This window comes from Erinaceus europaeus, chromosome 9 (assembly GCF_950295315.1).
Source record: "Erinaceus europaeus chromosome 9, mEriEur2.1, whole genome shotgun sequence".
NCBI lineage: Eukaryota > Metazoa > Chordata > Mammalia > Eulipotyphla > Erinaceidae > Erinaceus > Erinaceus europaeus.
Window position 1 is genome coordinate 93,565,659 of NC_080170.1, and position 19,353 is coordinate 93,585,011.

Consider the following 19,353-nt stretch of genomic DNA (forward strand, 5'->3'; position numbering starts at 1 on the left):
TTTCCAAATAATTTGAAAATTTTTATTGAATATACTTCAAAGCAGAAGTAGCAATTTATGCCCCATAGGTCAAATCTAGCCCAATACCTGTTTTTGTAAATAAAGTTTATTGGGATACAGTCACATTAATTTATGTAAACTTGATGGTAGCTTTCATGCTGTGGTGGTAAAGATTAATTGAGAGTAGTTTTGTCAGAGACCATATGCCCTACAAAGCTAAAATATTAATTACCAGGGCCTTTACTGAAAAAGTTTGGCAATCCCTATTATAGAATCTAAAAGCAATACTTTAGATTTGTACACATTTTAAAAAACTTATATTTATGCACATTGATTTCATGGCACATGAATGAGTCATTATTTATGAATCAATGCACATTCCTTATGCATTGATTTCGGTTCCATCAATGAGAACTTAGCCTGGCATCGAAATTTGATTAAGGATCCCAGTAAGTGTTATAAAGATACGTTTAAAAAGAGTGCCAAAATTAAAAAATTCACATTGAAAGACTTACAATGAATTGACTAGTAATAAGAAGCAACATACTATAGAAATAGCACACTTTGGCAGGGGGTAGAATTTCTAGAAGATTTATATTTTGGAGCTTGTCCAAGTATGTTGTTTATAAAGTACGAAAGGAAAATTAGTCTGTAAAAGACTTAATTCCATAGATGAGATAATAACACTATGGCTAACATGTAATGTAGTTAAAGTATTAATAAGTCAAACATCTATTTTTCTACTAGGTACTTTGCTGGTTATTTATAATTTGAAGCTTCTGCTTAGTGGAGAACCAGAATTAGATGTCAAAACTGATAAGGAAGATATACTGATGGCCGGGGTTCTTGAGGAGTAAGTAGTGTGTGCACTTGACAGAATGTTTTTCAGCTATAGCAGTGAACTGGTGTTCGGTGTCCTGAATCCTCAGCACTGTGGCAATGAATTTCACTTCATTTACAGATGAAATAAGTTAGGCTGGTTCCCAAACTTAACTGAGCCATGGGGGTAAGTATGTGTGTGTTAATGGTTCACAGTACAGATGTTGGCATATGGGTTCAATTTCTCCCTCCCTATGGTAGATGTCTGCAAAGCATTCTAACCCCCAACTTAGGTTCTTTTCCATCATCATGCACCGGAACGCCCAACACCCTCAGCACCTCCTTCTTCATTCTCCCTTCCCAGAGTCCTTAGCTTTGGTTTTATATATCACACCCAGTTCAAGTTTGATCTTGTATTTTCCCATTTCAGCTTTCTTTCTTTTTTACTTTACTTCTATTTTATTATTTTTTTACAAGGTAATTTCATTTTTTGTTTGCCTAAGGACTCTCTATACAGTCTTCCACAGGGACCACCTCAGTTTGCATTCCCTCCAGCAGTGTAGCAGAGTTCCTTTTCCTCCACAAACTCTCCATTTCTCCAAACCTGTCGTTTCCTGATCTGTTGATGGGAGCCATTCTCTCAAGTGTGAGATGGTATCTCAGGATAGTTTTAATTTGCATTTCTCTAGCAATTAGTGAACTGGAGCATTTCATGTGACTGTTGGTCAAATGTATTTGTTCTTTAGAAGACTGTCTGTTGTGGTCCAGGAGATGGCAGAGTGGATAAAGCATTGGCCTCTCAAATATGAGGTCCTGAGTTCAATCCTGGACAGCACATGTACCAGAGTGATGTCTGGCTCTTTCTCTCCTTCAATCTTTCTCATTAATAAATAAATAAAATATTTAAAAAAGAAATAAAACTGTCTTATTTAGTTCCTTTGGCCCACTTTTTTATTGGGTTATACTCGCTTCTTTTGTTGATCTTTAGTCCATAAACAAAGAAAACACCTTGAGCAGGAATCACATTTTCTCTGTATCCTCTTTTCTATTTTTTTTTTGCTTCCCCTCTTATCCTGTCGTCTTGTCAGTGTTGTGTTGTTCAGAATGGCTGCTAATACCATATTGAATGGTACTGTTTTGTTATTGAGGTGAAATTTAGAAAATTCCTCCCAAGTTAGGAAGTTTGATAAAACACTTTTCTGCTATTTTGGCTTCATATTTATTCTATTCCAATACATGGATAGTTGATTTACACAAAAGGGAGAGTCTATTTGAGACCACTTTACTGAAGAAATGTTATATTACAGGATTGTTGTCACAGGAGCACAGTTCTACATCACCCCAAGATAAGTGTCATATGCCTCACTTTATACCAAACCATCCTCTACAAAATTGTTTTTCTGTTTTGAAAAATACTGAAAATCCTTATTTCAGTCCTTCTGTGTCAGTATCAGGAAGGAGGTCAAGAATCGTTAATGTCACCTCCATTCTTATCTTCAACTTTTCTCTTTGGCCCTGTCTTTTTGTTTAACAACTAGTTACAGAGTCTGTATCTCATGGTATTTCAAAACTTTGGGCACATATTTTCAATAGTTATGTCAGAATGCCTTGGCATTTGAACATTAGCAATCAGGAAACAATACCTTATTAGAGGAAGAATTTGACAGCTGTCAAATTAGCTGGTTATTTAGAAAAAATAAATTATACTATTTACAGATTACCTGATGAGACCAGAAATTTTTTAAAAATTTCTTTATTGGGGAATTAATGTTTTACATTCAACAGTAAATATAATAGTTTGTACATGCATAACATTTCCCAGTTTTCCATATAACAATACAACCCCCACTAGGTCCTCTGTCATCCTTCTTGGACCTGTATTCTACCCATTGCACACACCCCAGAGTCTTTTACTTTGATGTAATATGCCAATTTTGAAAAACAAGCCGATCTTGTTTTTCAAATTCTGCCTGAGAGTGAGAACATTCCATATTCATTCTTCTGTTTCTGACTTATTTCACTTAACATGAATTTGTCAAGGTCCATCCAAGATCGGCTGAAAATGGTGAAATCACCCTTTTTAATAGCTAAGTAGTATTCCATTGTGTATATATACCACAACTTGCTCAGCCAGTCATCTGTTGTTGGACACCTGGGTTGCTTTCAGGTTTTGGCTATTACAAATTGTGTTGCTAAGAAAATATGTGTACTCAGATCTTTTAGGCTGGGTGTGTTGGGTTCCTTAGATATATCCCCAGGAGAGGAATTGCAGGGTCATAGGGTAGGTCCATTTCTAGCCTTCTGAGAGTTCTCCACACTGTCATCCACAGAGGTTGGATCAATTGACATTCCCACCAGCAGTGAAGGAGGGTTGCTTTGACCTCAAAACCTCTCCAGCATTTGTTGCTGTTACCTTTTCTGATGTATGACATCTCATAAGAGTGAAGTGGTATCTTGTTGTCTTTATTTGCATTTCTCTGACAATCAGAGACTTGGAGCATTTTTTTCATGTGTTTCTCAGCCTTTTGGATCTTTTCTGTGGTGAATATTCTGTCCATGTCCTCCCCACATTTTTGGATGGGGTTATTTGTTTTCTTGTTGTTGAGATTTGCAAGTTCTTTATATATTCTGGTTATTAGCCCTTGTCTGATGTATGGCATGTAAAGATCTTCTCCCATTCTGTAAGGGGTCTCTTGGTTTGTGTAGTGGTTTCTTTTGCTGTGCATAATCTTTTTTAATTTGATGTAGTCCCCTAGTTTTATGCTTGTCTTTGTCTTCTTTGTAATTGGATTCGTTTCATTGAAGATGTCTTTAAAATTGATGTGGAAAAGAGTTCTGCCAATATTTTCCTCTAACTATCTGATATTTTCTGGTCTAACATCCAAGTCCTTGATCCACTTGGAATTCACTTTTGTATTTTGTGAAATATAGTGGTTTAGTTTCATTCTTCTGCATGTTTCAAGCCATTTTTTCCAACACTATTTGTTGAAGAGACTCTGATTTCCCCACTTAATAGTCTGAGCCCCTTTGTCAAAGATTAGATGTCCATAGGTTTAGGTTTAGGGACTTACTTCTGGGTTCTCAATTCTATTCCACTGGTCAGTGTGTCTAGGTTTTCTCCATTGAGTATGATGTTGGTTGTAGGTTTGTTATCTATAGACTCCATTATCTTAAGTAATTTTCCATCTCTTCCCATTTTTTGTAGTGTTTTGATCATAAATGGATGTTGTATTTTGTCAAAGGCTTTCTCTGCATCTATTGATATGACCATGTGGTTTTTGGTCTTGCTTTTGTTGATGTGGTGGATCACTTTAATTGATTTACATATATTAAACCAACCTTGCATGCCTGGGATAAACCCCACTTGGTCATAATGAGCAATCTTTTGAATATACTGCTGTATCCTGTTGTCTAGAATTTTGTTCAATATTTTAGCATCTATGTTCATCAGAGATATTGATCTGTAGTTTTCTCCTTTGGTTTTGTCACTGTCTGCTTTTGGTATCAAAGTGATGTTGGCTTCATAGAAGCTGTACGGGACTAGTCCAGTGTCTTCAATCTTCTGGAAGACTTTTAAAAGTAGAGGTATTAGTTCTTCTTTGTAAAAGAAGATGGTTTGTAAAATCATCTGGTTCAGGACTTTTAGTTTTGGGAACGTTTTTGATAACTGTTTCAATTTCATTAGTTGTGATGGGCCTGTTCATGTTATCTAGTTACTTAGTTTTGGAAGTTGGTAGGTATCTAGGAAATCGTCCATTTCTTCCAGGTTCTCTAGCTTGGTGGCATATAGTTGTTCATAGAAGCCTCAGATGATATGTTGAATTTCTGTGGTGTCTGTTGTGATATCTCCTCCTTCATTTATGATCCGGTTTATTTGGGTCTTCTCCCTTTTTAGTTTTGTGAATCTGGCTAAAGGTCGTTTTTGTTTACTCTTTTGAAGAGCCAACATTTTACTTTCAATGATCTTTAGTATGGTTTTCTTACTTTCATTGTTATTTATTTCTGCCCTAACTTTAGTGATTTCTGACCATCTGGTTGCTTTAGGGTTCCTTTGCTCTTCTTCTTCTAGGTCTTTAAAGTGTTCAATCATGTTTTTTACTTGTGCTTTTTCTTGTTTCCTAATGTGTGCTTGTATAGCTATGAACTTCCCTCTCAGTACTGCTTTAGCTGTGTCCCAAATATTTTGATAGCTTGTGTCTTCATTTTCATTGAACTCTCAAAACATTTTGATTTCTTCCTTTATTTCCTCTTTGACCCAGTAGTTGCTAAGTAGTGTACTATTGAGCTTCCAAATTTTGGGACTATAACTAATCTTTTGTTGATTGTTGAGTGTTAGTTGAATTCCACTGTGGTCTGAGAAGATGCTTGGGATGATTTCAATGCTCTTGAATTTGTTGATGCTGTCTTTGTGGCCTAACATATGGTCTATCCTTGAGAATGACCCATGTGGACTTGAGTAAAATGTGTATTCCAGTTTCTTGGGATGAATGACTCTGAAAATGTGCAATAGTTCTAGTTTATCTATCTGCTCATTTAGATCCCTCATGTCTTTACTGATTTTCTGCCTGGGAGATCTGTAAAGTTGACAGAATGGGGTATTGAAGACCCCTACTATGACTGTGTTGCTGTTAATATATTGCTGTAGCTCTTTCAGTAGATGTTTGATGTATTTAGATGGCTTCTCTTTGGGTGCATAGATGCTAATAATTGTTAAGTCCTCTTGATTGACTGATCCTCTGAGCATTAAGTAGTTTCCATCCCTATCCTTTTAAATTTTTTTATTTTAAAGTCTATCATGTCAGATATGAAAATAGTTGTTCCTGCCTTTTTTTGTGGGCCATTGGCTTGTATGATAGTTTTCCATCCTTTCACTTTCAGCCTGTGTTTGTCTTCTTGAGTTAGGTGGGTTTCCTGTAGACAGCATATTGTTGGGTTGTATTGTCTGATCCATCTTCCTACTCTGTGTCTTTTGACAGATGACTTAGGCCATTGACACTTATTGATATTAAATATTGAAGATATTCTAATGCCATTCTTGTAGATTTTTAGAGTGTTCTGATATATATGACCTATTTATGGTGGTCTGACTGTTTATAGGAGACTTTTCAGAACTTCTTTTAGGGAAGTCTTGGTGATAATTGATTCAACTGTTTTTTGTCATTGACGGTTTTGATGCCTTCATCTAGTCTGAATGATAGTCTAGTAGGATACAGTAGTCTTGGTTGAAATCCTTTCTCATTGGGCCCTCGATAGATATCTTGCCATTCTGGTCTGGCCTGTAGTGTTTGTGTGGAGAAGTCTGCTGCTAATCTTATGGGTTTTCCTCTGTAGGTGAGTCTTTGTTTTTTTCTTGCAGCCTTCAGGATCCTTTCTTTATCCTTATTCCTTTCCATTCTAAATATGATGTGTCTTGGTATCTTTAAGTTTGGGTTAATTCTGTTTGGGACCCTCTGGGCTTCTTGAATCTTTATTTCTTTTATGTTGTCTAGCCTAGAGAAATTTTCAGCTATTATGTCCTGAAGAATGCTTTTTTCCCCTCCCTCTCTTTCTTCCTCTTGTACACCAATAATGTGTATATTATTTCTTTTGAAGTCATCCCATAGGTATCTGTTGTTGTTTTCAGTTCCTCTTAATCTCTTTTTTAGATCTCTTACTTCTTTTTTAGTTGTCTCTAATTTGTCCTCGATCCTGCTAATTCTTTTTCAGCCTCATATATTCTATTCTCTCTCCCCTGTACTTTTTTCTGTAGTTCATCTCTAATGATACCCTGTTCTGATACTGTTTGAGCTTTTTCAGTTAGCTGTTTTCTTAGCTCAGCTATTTCAGCTTTCAACTCTCTAATAACCTTCAGATAATTAGCGTTTTCTTCCAGAGTCTCGTTTGTTGTTTCTGCATTTCTGATGGCAATTCTTTCAAACTCTTTTCTCACTCCTGTGATTATTTCCTTAACTACTGTTTGGATGTTGATCTCATCATTTTGTGCATCACCCTTTGGGGAGCTTTTAGCTGGACTCTTGTCCTGGTTGATTTCTCCTATATTTCTTTCTTTTATATAATATGTTATGAGGTCCCTCTCTCAGTACTTTTTAAATTACTGATCACTCTTGCCTCGATTGACTTGTGTCTAAGTAAGGATTCACTGTTGTGGAAATTGATGGTGTTTTCAATAGTATTTTAATCCTTGAATTGGAGCTCAGTTGCTTCAATGCCTCTTTTGTTCTTTTTCTTCCCTGTAGGCTATTGGAGCCTGAGGGATTGAACTCAGGACCTCATGCTTGAGAGTCCCATGATTTGTCCACTGCACCACCTCCCAGACCACCTAGGATAACTTTTTAAACTGAAATTTCCATTGAGATTATTGTAGGTTCACATACATATTCAAGAAAAATGCAGTGCTTTTTAGCTTTTACCCAACTTCTTCATTTTCACTGGTAACATTTTGCATAAAGTACAATATTGCAACCAAAATAATGACATCCATGCAGTTCATTTAGCCAGTGCACAAGTCAATCACCATAAGAATCCTGCATGTTGCTTTGTGTAAGGGTATTTCTTCATGCTTGCTTTTTAATCACTGTTAATAGCTTATTTAATATAGTCTTTTGATTTTCTTTTTAAGTTAGACCTGCCAATATTTTTCAGTATGTGGTTCTTTTATATTACTTGACTAGGAAAGATTTTTAAACAAACATTTTTTCTTATCATTTCTAATAATATTTCTGACTTATTCCTGTACATCACTCTAATGTGTCTGGAATGTGGTTTTGAGCATAGTTTGAAATATGTGTGCATTTAGAAGTATAGATTAATTTTATATTTTCCTAGTAGCATTTCATTATCAATCAGAATATTTGGCAATTTCATATGCAAAATAGTTGAGGCTTCCTTATTTGAAATGCATTACTGATGTAAAATAAATAATACATACATATGCTTCTAGATGATTTGTTCCCTTTCATATATTTTGTCTAGTTCTTCCTTATTAAACTTCTTAATCGTTATAGCCTTTATAATGTGTTTGATATTTTGTATGGCAAGTATCTTTTTGTTGTTATTTTGCAAAATGTTATTTATTGGCTGTCCTTTTGGGTTTTTTGTTTCTGTGAGTTTTTGATTTAGCTTTTCAATTTTTACTATAGAAATGCATTTTAGATTTTGATTGATAGTTTATTGACTTTATAATGGGTTGTCAGAAAAGTCAATGCATTTTTACATAAAAAATAGAAGAATACACCATGATTTTTCCAACAGTCAGATAGATCAAGGGAGGGCTGACAGATTTATTTTTGATTCTTATTTTTATTTTTTATATAGTTGAGTGAAGTTTATAACATTATAGTATGTCATTATAAGTAAGGATAAGGCTTTGGTAGTTAGACCAAGTTCAATTTATAGTTCTACAAGATGTGTTATGGAAAAATAGTTAATTTTACAGAAACTCAGTTTTCTCATTTGAAAATGATAAGAGTAACAGTAGCATTATATCATAGTGTTGTTGTGAGAGTTAAGTGGCATGTGAAGTGAAAAATGCTTAGAGCCCTAACTTGACATGTGGAATATACTCAGTGATTTTTATCTATCACTGTTTCTTTAAAAAAATATTAGCAATTCAGTATTGATTGACACAATTACATGTCAACAGGGGTATAATTCCACACTGTTTCCACCACCAGAGTTCTGAATCTTAAGTCCCTCCATTGCAAGTCACCATGGTTCTCTCAAGGTTACAAACATGGGTTAACTGTCATCTCTACAACTATCTGTTTACATTTTTACCTAATTGTCCCCCTTTTTTTTTCAGGTCCCCTCCTCTCTTCCCTTCCAAGCAAAACATAACCCTATTACTACATTCAAATATCTCTCTCCTTTTGTCCTCTCTTTCTGGGACTTGTCTATCATTGTTTCTTCATATAGATGTTTACATTTCTTATTGAGCTTATGCATAGGCATTTTATAAACTCTGACTCTAAATGTTGGAGAGCATGTATCTTAGCATTCCAGGTTTGTACCTGCCTTAGGTTTGCGCAACTAACTTCTCTGAACGGCCAATAATGTCTATAACTTCTCAGATCCTCACAGGCGCTTGTGAGACTAGAACCTCACACAACAGAGATAATAAGCACCCAAACTATATATATGTCAACTATATATCTGCTAAGATTCCATTAGGGGTGCTACTGAGACGAAGCCTTGAAATGTTGTAAGCTTGTTAGTAGAATTTTGATGGTCTTACTATTTGTTATCTCTGCCGCAGGCCTTCTGCAGATGTCCCTTCTCCATTTTACTTCCCTTTTCACGAACCCGTTTGCCTTTTGCTGTTGTAAACTTTCAGAATTTTTTTTAAATGTATTGTGTAACTCACCAATAAAAGGACAAGGACCAAAGTTCCAGACATGAATTTTTAAAATATTTATTTATTCCCTTTTGTTGCCCTTATTTTATTGTTGTAGTTATTATTGTTGTTGTCATTGTTAGATAGGACAGAGTGAAATGGAGAGAGGAGGGGAAGAACGAGAGGGGGAGAGAAAGACACCTACAGACCTGCTTCACCGCCTATGAAGTGACTCCCCTGCAGGTGGAGAGCCGGAGCTCGAACCAGGATCCTTCTGCCAGTCCTTGCATTTTGAGCCACGTGTGCTTAACCTGCTATGCTACCGCCTGACTCACCCAGACATGAGTTTTTAGGAAGTTATTTATTTGAATATGAATCCTGCATGGATACTGAAAAGAGCATCAAGGGAGCAAAACCAAAACTGACATATGATTGTTTTCTTTCTGTTCTACTATTATATATTTATTAGTAATTTAATGGTGATTCACAAGATTAAAAGATAATTAGGGGTATAATTCTGCACCATTCCCTTCATCAAAGTTCTGTGCCTTCTCCTTCCTCCTACATAACTCCTATAGCTCTCCCTAGGTTATTATATATATATATATATATATATATATATATATATATATATATATATTATATCATATATTCAAGTTCATCTGCATTGCTTTCCCAAATTACATGTTTGTTAATGTGAAATACAAGAGTAATTGGTTCATGATTATTGATTTTGTATCTCACTATTTACTGAATTTTATATTTTTCAATTACATTTTTCTGTAACCTGTTTGCATATAGTGATGTTTTGGGGTTTCATTTCTATTTTTTCACATTATTTTGCTTTAACTAATTAGCTAAATAGAAGTGGCAATAAGCGGTATTTTGTCTTTGTCTTCATGAAATTCTTTTTGTATGTATTCCCAGAGCTTTACCATACCAGGTTGAATTTCTTAGAAAGAGACAGAGGCAGAGATCAGGAAAGATACATAGGACTAAAGCCTCCCCTCAGTTCCTCTGATTTCCATTCCTAAAGATCATTGGAGATCTTTCCTAGCATGAGAGAGTGAATGTTAGGATATTTTAAAAGATGTTTCTATATTTAGTGTATCTTGAATTCTTAAATTGTATTGTCTTGATGTCCCCTAATACATTTCTCCTGATTCCCCCTTTTATGGGTCATATCACCTGACCATCTCACTAATATGTTGTGCATGTGATTTCCTTATGCCCTTTATGTTACTTTTCAGCAATAATACCTTCTTGTAGTATAAATATTGTGCACAGACAGCTTTATGAGAAAGTGGGGAAAAAGTCTAGACAAGTTGAACAAATAAGCAAACAAAGAAGGCATGTCCTGGAATTGGCTGTCATTAAAGGGACCTGCCATGTTCCTGGACTCTATCATAGCCCAGAACAAAATACACACACACACACACACACACACCCTCTGAGAATGATAATACAATATGGAGTAGTGGAGTTGGAATTTTATGCTAAGTAAGTGTATTTCGAAATCGCCAGTCCTGGGGTAGCATTCTATAATGTCTCCAGTCTATGTCTTAAGTGAACTGGATTGGAACACATCAAAAGTTACAGCTTCAAATTGTTATAAAGTGCTCTTTGCCATAATGTAGTTATGGCAGAAATACTTCCATTACTTTGCCTAGCTTATAACTTTTCTTTTAAATTACCTCTTTGAGTTGATGTTTCTCCTAGGTATAATCTATCATAAGGTTAAATTTGGGTAGCCCCTTCATGATTCAAAATTTAAACTAATTAAAAATCTTTATACACCTCTTTACTTTTTAGATAATGTAAGCCATGTTAATTTTAACTCTCAGAATCCTCCAGAGATCTTATGGGGATGGCAGCAGTAAATTAAAAAAAAAAAAGACAATTTAGGTTATTATATGCAGTCTTTTCATAAAAAAATATGTAACAATTTAAAAATATTCCAAAAAGGAACTAGAAGTTAGAGCTCTTTTCTCAACCATGAGCATGAAAAAGGGTGGCATAATGGTTGGGTCAGAAGGGTGTTTGCCTTTGTAGCCAGTGTGAATAAATGTAGAGAATGTTCTAGACCAAAACACCTATAAGAGGTAGTTTTGCTGCTTTTTTTTTTCTCATAGCCCACTGTATATGCAGCCTGTTCAACAGTTCTGTCAGGCAGCACTTCTTAAAACTGATACAGTTAAAGGAATCATCTGGGTAGGTTACAAATAATCACATTATCAAACTCCAACAATACAGAATCTTAACATGGTAGATAAAGGAGATATGACCTCGGCAGTAGGATTCTTTTTTCTGTCTCCTGACCAACCCTTAATGGTTTGATGACCACAATACACCCATCCACTCATGATATACTGTAGAAAGAGCAGGACTTAAAATAGTAAAAACAAAGGGGACATTTGTGAGAATAAAGAGGCCACACAGAGCCCTCATCCATAGTTGAAGATTGAGTTAGATTTAAACTATGCATTACTGAGTAGGGGATAAAAACAAACTATCCTTTCCTGTCCTGTTCCATATTTATCAAGTCACTTCCTGCTTAAAATGCTACCTTCTTTCCTCATATCTGTCATGTGATTCTGTGCTGTGTGTGTATGCGTGCCTGTGTGTTTGTGTGCAGTTTCTAGTTTATTTTCACCAGTTAAACAGAAAAAAATAGACATCAATAGAACTCCTGACTGGGACTGGGTGGTGGTGCATCTGGTTGAGCGCACATGTTGCAATGCTTAAGGACCCAGGTTCAAGTTCCCGGTCCCCACCAGCAGGGGGAAAGTTTTGCGAGTGATGAAGCAGTGCTGTAGGTGTCTCTCTGTCTCTATCACCCTCTTGATTTCTGGCTGTCTCTATCCAATAAATAGATAATAAATTTTTAAAAATTAAAAAAAAATAGAGCTACTGACAATTCTGGTGAAGTTTGAGACAGAAAAAAAGACATTGTGGATAGAACTAGTGTGAAATGCTGTCCCTCTTGGAAAAGAAATGTGGAGCAGTTCTTAACAATATTTTTTTCTCAGATCTTAGAAACCTTGATGACTTCATACATATTTGTCTCCATCCCCCAAATATTTATAAAGAGTTATAGCATCATGACTGAAAGTGATCACTCATTGTATAGGCAGCTTTGTGTTCATTTTAAATCAAACTAGGAACACTTTGAGGGCTGACAAGATAGATTATCTGGATACTGTGCTTACTTTGTCCTACATGTAACCTCGGTTTGAGTCACCAGTGCACTGGAAGAAATTTCAGAACTATGTTATTTTTTCCTATTTCTCTTTGTCTAGTAAGTCTGTATGAGAAAGTTCACCTGGAGTAGCGAAGCCCTATTGATGACAAAAAAAGAAGAAGAAATAACTAAATAAAAATAACTCTAAATAACTATGTAATTATTGTTTATATAGCTTCTTAAGGAATAATTTATTCATTCAACAAATAACATTCTGATACAAAAGTGGAATATTTATCTAAAAATCATGCATTTACTGTTTTTCATATGAAGTAGGTATTGAGAGCTTTGTACATGAATACATTAATTAATTTGTTTAATCTATAGAGTTGGCTATAATGATGAAAATATTTTTCTATTTTATTGAGAAATATTTAACATATATTACTGCATATATTTAATGCATGCAGCATTATGGTTTGATTTATATACACTGTGAAATGTTTAACACAGTAGGTTCAGACATTCATTTTCTCATAAAAATAGAATAAAAATAAATGAAAGAAGAAATGAACAAAGAAAAAATATCGCAATGAGAAATTTTAGCACTCATTTCCTTTTTTAAAAGTATTTTTTATTATTTTAATTTATTTTTTATTTATTTCATTAATTTAATTTTTTTTTTTAACCAAAGCACTGCTCAACTCTGGTTTATGGTGGTACGGGGATTAAACCTGGGACTTCCAAGCCTCAGACATGAAAGTCTCACTTCCTAAATTAGTGCTAGTATAGTCATACTATATGTCATATTAGTAGTACTAATGTATCTTATAATGCAAAATTTTGGCACTCTTGAATGTTTTTCATCAGTTTCCTCTTCTCTTATCCTCTGTTACTAATAACCATAAGTTTAAGTTGTTTTTCTACGCTTAAAAATTAGATTTTACTTGTTATATCATGCAGTATTTTTCTTCCTATATTTGTCTTATCTAGCACAATTCCTCCAAGGTCTTTATGCACTGTTGTAAATGTTTGGATTTCCTTAATTTTTTTTTTTTTATGATTGGCTCATATTTCTCTCTGTGTGTGTTTGTATGGGACAACTCTTTAATCCATTCATTCGTTTATAGATAGCTAGGTTGTTTCCATATCTTGGGTATTTTAAATAAAGCTGCTATGAACATGGATATTTATATATCTTTTCAATATCATGTTTTCATTTCCTTTTGATATATTCCCAGAAGTGAAATTGCTCATAATTACAGTTTTAATTTTTTCAGGATACTTTCTATAGTTGCTATTCCAATTTATAATTCCCCCAACACAGTTTCAGCTCTCACAGTATTTCCTAAATTCTCAAACTTGACTCTGAATTACTTTTGACTTTTTCCGTCAAGTGACAGCCCCATGTTAGCTTTGAAGCTTGTCAAATGAAGGAGCTACTAGCCCTAAGGCAATTTCAGATCTAGAGGATCAGAAAAGGATTTGAATAATGTCAAAAGTCCTTGGAATGTTTTTAGTGTCCCAGGGGAACTTTTTTTTTTCTTTTTAACTGGTGAGGAACTAACCTGACTGTGCAGTATTTGGCATACTGACTGTGAACTACAGTATTGTAGCACTGCACTCTAGTGCAAGCCATTTCTCTCTCTTAAATCTTTATTTATTTAGTTTGGATAAAGAGAGAGAAATCGAGAGAGGAAGATTAAGAGGCAGAAGAGACACCTGCAGCACTGTTTTACCACTTATGAAGCCTCTTCCCCCCACCACCCCACGCCCTGCAGGTGGAGACCAGGGGCTTGAACCCAGGACCTTGCTCATTATAATTTGTGTGCGCAATCAGGTGTGCCACCACCTGGTCCCACAAACCATTTCTCTAGTCACATTAAAAATGTACTAGTATTTATGATGTGGTAGTCATGAATACCACAACAGCAGAGCTTCTGCTAGTGCCATGGTGCTCCCATGTGGTATCAGCATTTGAATCCAGGATGTATACATTGTAAAGCACATTTCCTACTCAGTGAGCTATTTCTGTAGCCCAACATTCTTCTTTTTACCCAATTACAAGGTGAAAAGTGACTTAAGTTGGGAGGGAGAGCGTTTTGCAGATACATTTCAAGGGGAGATGTGGAATTGTACCTATGTGTAAACAACTGGTGTGCACACAACCCCCCCACCCCCAAAAAATTAATTTGGAAAACAAACAAAAGTCAAAATAAAAAAAAAAGAAATTGCTGTTTTTTTTTGATAGTTTTGAGATCCCACCAGAGGAAACTTATAATTGAGCATAACATCAGAGATTCTTACTTTCTATTTATTTATTTATTCATTCATTTATTTTACTATTGCACTGCTCATCTCTGGCTTATCATGGTATAGGGTTTGGGGCTTGAATCTAAGATCTTTGGTGCCTCAGGCATGAAAGTCTTTTTGTATAATCATTTTGCTGTCTCCCTAGTCCAATCCTTGGATTTCTTCTGAACCACCTCTTCAGTTTTGAAATCTTCTTGGAATTGTTTTCTTCCTACTGTCCCACTTTCCTTCTTTCCTACCTTTTGGTAGCTAGAATTTGCAAGTGATCAGAAGCTCCTAAGCTTCCTTCTTTCTTGGGACTGTAGCTGGATCAAGAAAAGTGGCATGCTTATCCAAGTGAGATATTCTGCTGGCCTTGTTCTTTAGACAAGATTTTGTTTTGCTTCAGAAAATTGGATCATTTTATTTCTGAACTTACAAAATAATTTAGTCAAGAACAGTCAGTTCCTTCTATCACTGGCACTGTGATTTTGAAAGTATCTTCTAGTTTTGGAAGAAAATTTTTCAAGAAAATGAAAAAAAATCCTGTCTCGAGGTTGTTACTTCATTAGGTATTTCTTTTATATAATGAGGTAGATTAGACCATTTTCTAGTTAAAAAATATCACCTTCATAATCTATACCAAATATAGTTTGAAAAATAAATCATTTTCATAGTAGTTATAATTTAAATTTTTATGTTTCTTTTCTACCTTTATTAATGATTTAGTATTTTACAAGATTGTAAGATCACAGGGGTATAGTTCCACACTGCACTCATCACCAGAAGTTCTATGAAACAATGCCTCCCCCAGTGTATTTTTAAATATTTATATCACTTTGTTGGGGGGGGGCAATGTTGATTTACAGTGGCCCTATATTACAATTTGAGATCTGGGAGTGTGATGCCTCCAGTTGAAGTTTTTCTTCTCAAGATTGTTTTGACAATTCTAGATCTTTTCTGGTTCTAGATAGTAATTGGATTCTTAAGCATGAGGTCTAGTGTTACCTGTTCTAGAGTGATGTTCTAGTTTTCCCTCTCAAATAAATACATCTGCCTTTTTATAATTGTAGGTTAATCAAGTATGCACCTGTATTTAGAGATCCTTTAATGACGTGTTTGAATGTTTTAGGATATGCTGATGTTGATTGTGTCATTAGGTTTAGAAGCTCCTGAAGCATTTCTTGTTTCTTCCCATATGGTCTGGTCAAGTTTTTTTCTTCTCAAATGCATGCCATTATTACATTTTGTACAGTGTGACCTTTTATATTTTCTTTTCTAGTTTTCCAGAAAGATGGTCATTCAGAGCCTATACATCTGTTTTATATTTTGACCCTAGGATGAGAATATTCATTCAGGCCAAACGAGTCAAAACAAAACACCTCTGTTATAGTCTCTACAGACCTAGGTAATTCAGTTATTCTAATTCTTTCTTAAAAATATTTATTTATTTATTTATCCCCTTTTGTTGCCCTTGTTTTATTGTTGTAGTTATTGTTGTTATTGATGTCGTTGTTGTTGGATGGGACAGAGAGAAATGGAGAGGGGAGGGGAAGACAGAAAGGGGGAGAGAAAGACAGACACCTGCATACCTGCTTCAGTGCTTGTGAAGTGACTCCCCTGCAGGTGGGGAGCTGGGGGCTTGAACTGGGATCCTTATGCTGGTCCTTGCGCTTTGTGCTACCTGCGCTTAACCCATGGCACTACCGCCCAACTCCCTATTCTAATTCTTTTCTTAATGTTATTATTTATGAAACATGTATTCCTGTCCCTCAAATTATTAGTGAGAACGTTGATTCAATAGTAAGATTTTTTTTTTTGCATTGTAAGTAGACCTCAAACTTCATTAAGGAAAATTTGAAAATATAATCAGATGTAGCAAATATTTAGCCATAATGACACACCATGTGACAGTCCAGGGCTCACACTGTGGTCTTTACACATGGTAACGTGCTTTCTATCGGGTGAGTCACCTGCCTGGCCTCTCTTCTAACACATTATTTTATGAAAAAAAAAAAGTTTCTGTCCTGGGACCTATCAGCCACTCATATTAACTGATATTAAAAATTACTGATCTTTGAATTATATGTCCTAGTCATAGGTAAGTGGATTCCTCAGAAGTTTTACTTTTAATTTTTAAAAAAGTTATATTACGGGAGTCGGGCTGTAGCGCAGCGGGTTAAGCGCAGGTGGTGCAAAGCACAAGGACCGGCATAAGGATCCCGGTTTGAACCCCGGCTCCCCACCTGCAGGGGAGTCGCTTCACAGGCTGTGAAGCAGGTCTGCAGGTGTCTATCTTTCTCTCCCCCTCTCCGTCTTCCCCTCCTCTCTCCATTTCTCTCTGTCCTATCTAACAACGACGACAACAATAATAACTACAACAATAAAACAACAAGGGCAACAAAAGGGAATAAATAAATAAAATAAAATATTTAAAAAAACTCATTTTATAAAAAAAAGTTATATTACAGATCATATATCAAAAAATGAAGTATACCAATTCTGGATTTTCTTTATAAATTTGAATAACTCCACAGTATGTGTTAAAGTGCTATTTCTGGGGCCAGAAATTGGCTCATCTTAAGTAGGAGAGCATATGATGTGAGGAGCCGAATTTGAGCCCTGACCACCACATGGGAGCACCATACAGAGGAGAGGATTCATGAGAAGTGGAGCAGTGCTATGGCATCTCCCCTTCTCTCTCTCTCTCTCTTTCTCCTTTTCTGTTTCTCATCTTCTACTATCTAACAAAGAAAAAAAAGTCTGCCTGGAATGGCAGAATCATGCAGGCATGAAGCCTTGTAAAAAAACTCTGGTAACAAAAAATAAAATAAGATCTCCATTTCATTATCACATTCTCCTGTAAAATATCAAGGAGAACCTGAGTCAGTTAATATACTTTACCTTCTAATTCAAATTATTCCTTTTTTACTGAGTTTGGGTTAAAAAAATGTTTTAGGGAGGTGGGCAGTGGCTCACCAGGTTAAGCGCATCATGGCATGAAGCAGAAGGTCCAGTTCAAGCCTCTGTATTTTTTTTAAATTTTCCCTTTTGTTGCCCTTGTTGTTTTTCATTATTGTTGTAGTTATTCTTGTTGATGTTGATGTTGGCATTGTTAGATAGGGCAGAGAGAAATGGAGAAAGGAGGGGAAGACAGAGAGGGGGAGTGAAAGATAGACACCTGCAGACCTGCTTCATCACTAGTGAAGTGACTCCCCTGCAGGTGGAGAGTTGGGGGCTTGAACCCGGATCCTTACTCTGATCCTTGCGCTTTGCTCCATGTGAGCTTATTCTTCTGTGCTATAGCCTGACTCCCTACCTCTGTGCACTTTTTGTATGACCATTTTGCTATCTGCCTAGTCTGATCCTTATATTACTTATGAACTACCTCTTCAATTTTGAAATTGTCTTTCTTAAAGACAACAATCATTAAAAAAAAAAGACAACAACTATGTTCAGTAGTTTTAAATGGTGTCCTAACTTGATTATGTTATCCTTTTTTGTTTTTTCAGAAAGTACCAGTATGTCACATCTTCTTTTAAAGCAGTATGTAAAAATGAAGTTAAAAAGTTGGAAGAAGCAGTGAAGATTGGTATGCAATTTTTTTTTTAAAGCCTTCCTCACCTGGCATTCCCAGGCAGTCTCCCATCCAAGTACTAACCAGGCTGAAGCCTGCTTAGCTTTTGAGATCAGATAAGATCGGTAGTGTTCAGGGTGGTATGGCTGTCGACAGTAGGTAGTTAATTATGGTCTATATCACTAATATTCATTCATCCACTAAATGTCAAATACTTATTCTTAGACAAGCACTGTTGTAGGCATTTTGTAATGACCACAAATAGTCAAATGTGCACCCTACCTCAAAGGAACTACATAACACAGTCTTCTCTCTTTTGATTAGTTACAATACAATTCATTATTGTAAGTATAATCACAGGCACCTTTGAAACTAGACTGATACCTGTTAGAGACCTTGGTTGTCATCATGCTGACTTGTATTATTTCAGAGATTTTGCTGCACCCACTTTAAAAACATAAAGAAAAATTCAGTTTAAGTAGAAATATCCTACAAATACACTTCTCCCAGAACAAAGGACAAAGTCATCCTTCCCGCTTGATTCAGTAGTGAATAGTTCTGCATCCATTTTTTCACAGATTTTAGAGACTATTGAATTAGTCAGATTCTTACCGTTCTCAGGACTGTATATATATATTTCACTTAAGACTGCTTGAAAGGATATCATTTTACTATAACAGACTTGTCTCTGTTTCTAGCTGAACTCAAGTTGAGAGAAACACAGATCCAAGTAAACCAGTCTGACAAGTCTTCTCTGTCTTCTCCTGACAAGGTATGGCATATACAGTAGTCTCCCAAAATGGCGAACAGTGACATTTTTGTTTTCTTGTACCTGACTGTCTCTTATCACTTCACATTTAACACTTTTACACATAGACAAGCTCAGAAGATTAAGCTGATTTTAACAGAGGTAAATAGAATAAATGAGTGCAGAGTAAAGAAAGAAAGCTCAGTAAGTGAAGGCAAAGCTGAGACTGAACAAAGTGTGAACAAAACATGGAGTGAGATCATAACAGCAAAGGAATGTTCATCACAAGTTATTTCTTTTAAATGAAAAGAAAAATAGCATATAAAATAAAATAGTACGGGAGTTGGGCGCAGTGGGTTAAACGCAGGGGGCGCAAAGCGCAAGGACCGGTTTAAGGATCCTGG

At 35.6% G+C, this 19,353-nt stretch overlaps 1 protein-coding gene across 1 annotated transcript in view; it reads left to right on the top strand.

Moving 5' to 3' along the window:
* The window catches only part of MORC1 (MORC family CW-type zinc finger 1), a 167,818-nt gene that overhangs the window by 31,128 nt on the left and 117,337 nt on the right, over positions 1-19,353 (top strand). The window contains exons 8-11 of the mRNA XM_060197115.1: positions 748-853; positions 15,907-16,032; positions 18,137-18,216; positions 18,900-18,973. Of these exons, the coding sequence (XP_060053098.1) occupies positions 748-853; positions 15,907-16,032; positions 18,137-18,216; positions 18,900-18,973 (386 nt within the window). The remainder of the gene's footprint in view (positions 1-747; positions 854-15,906; positions 16,033-18,136; positions 18,217-18,899; positions 18,974-19,353) is intronic.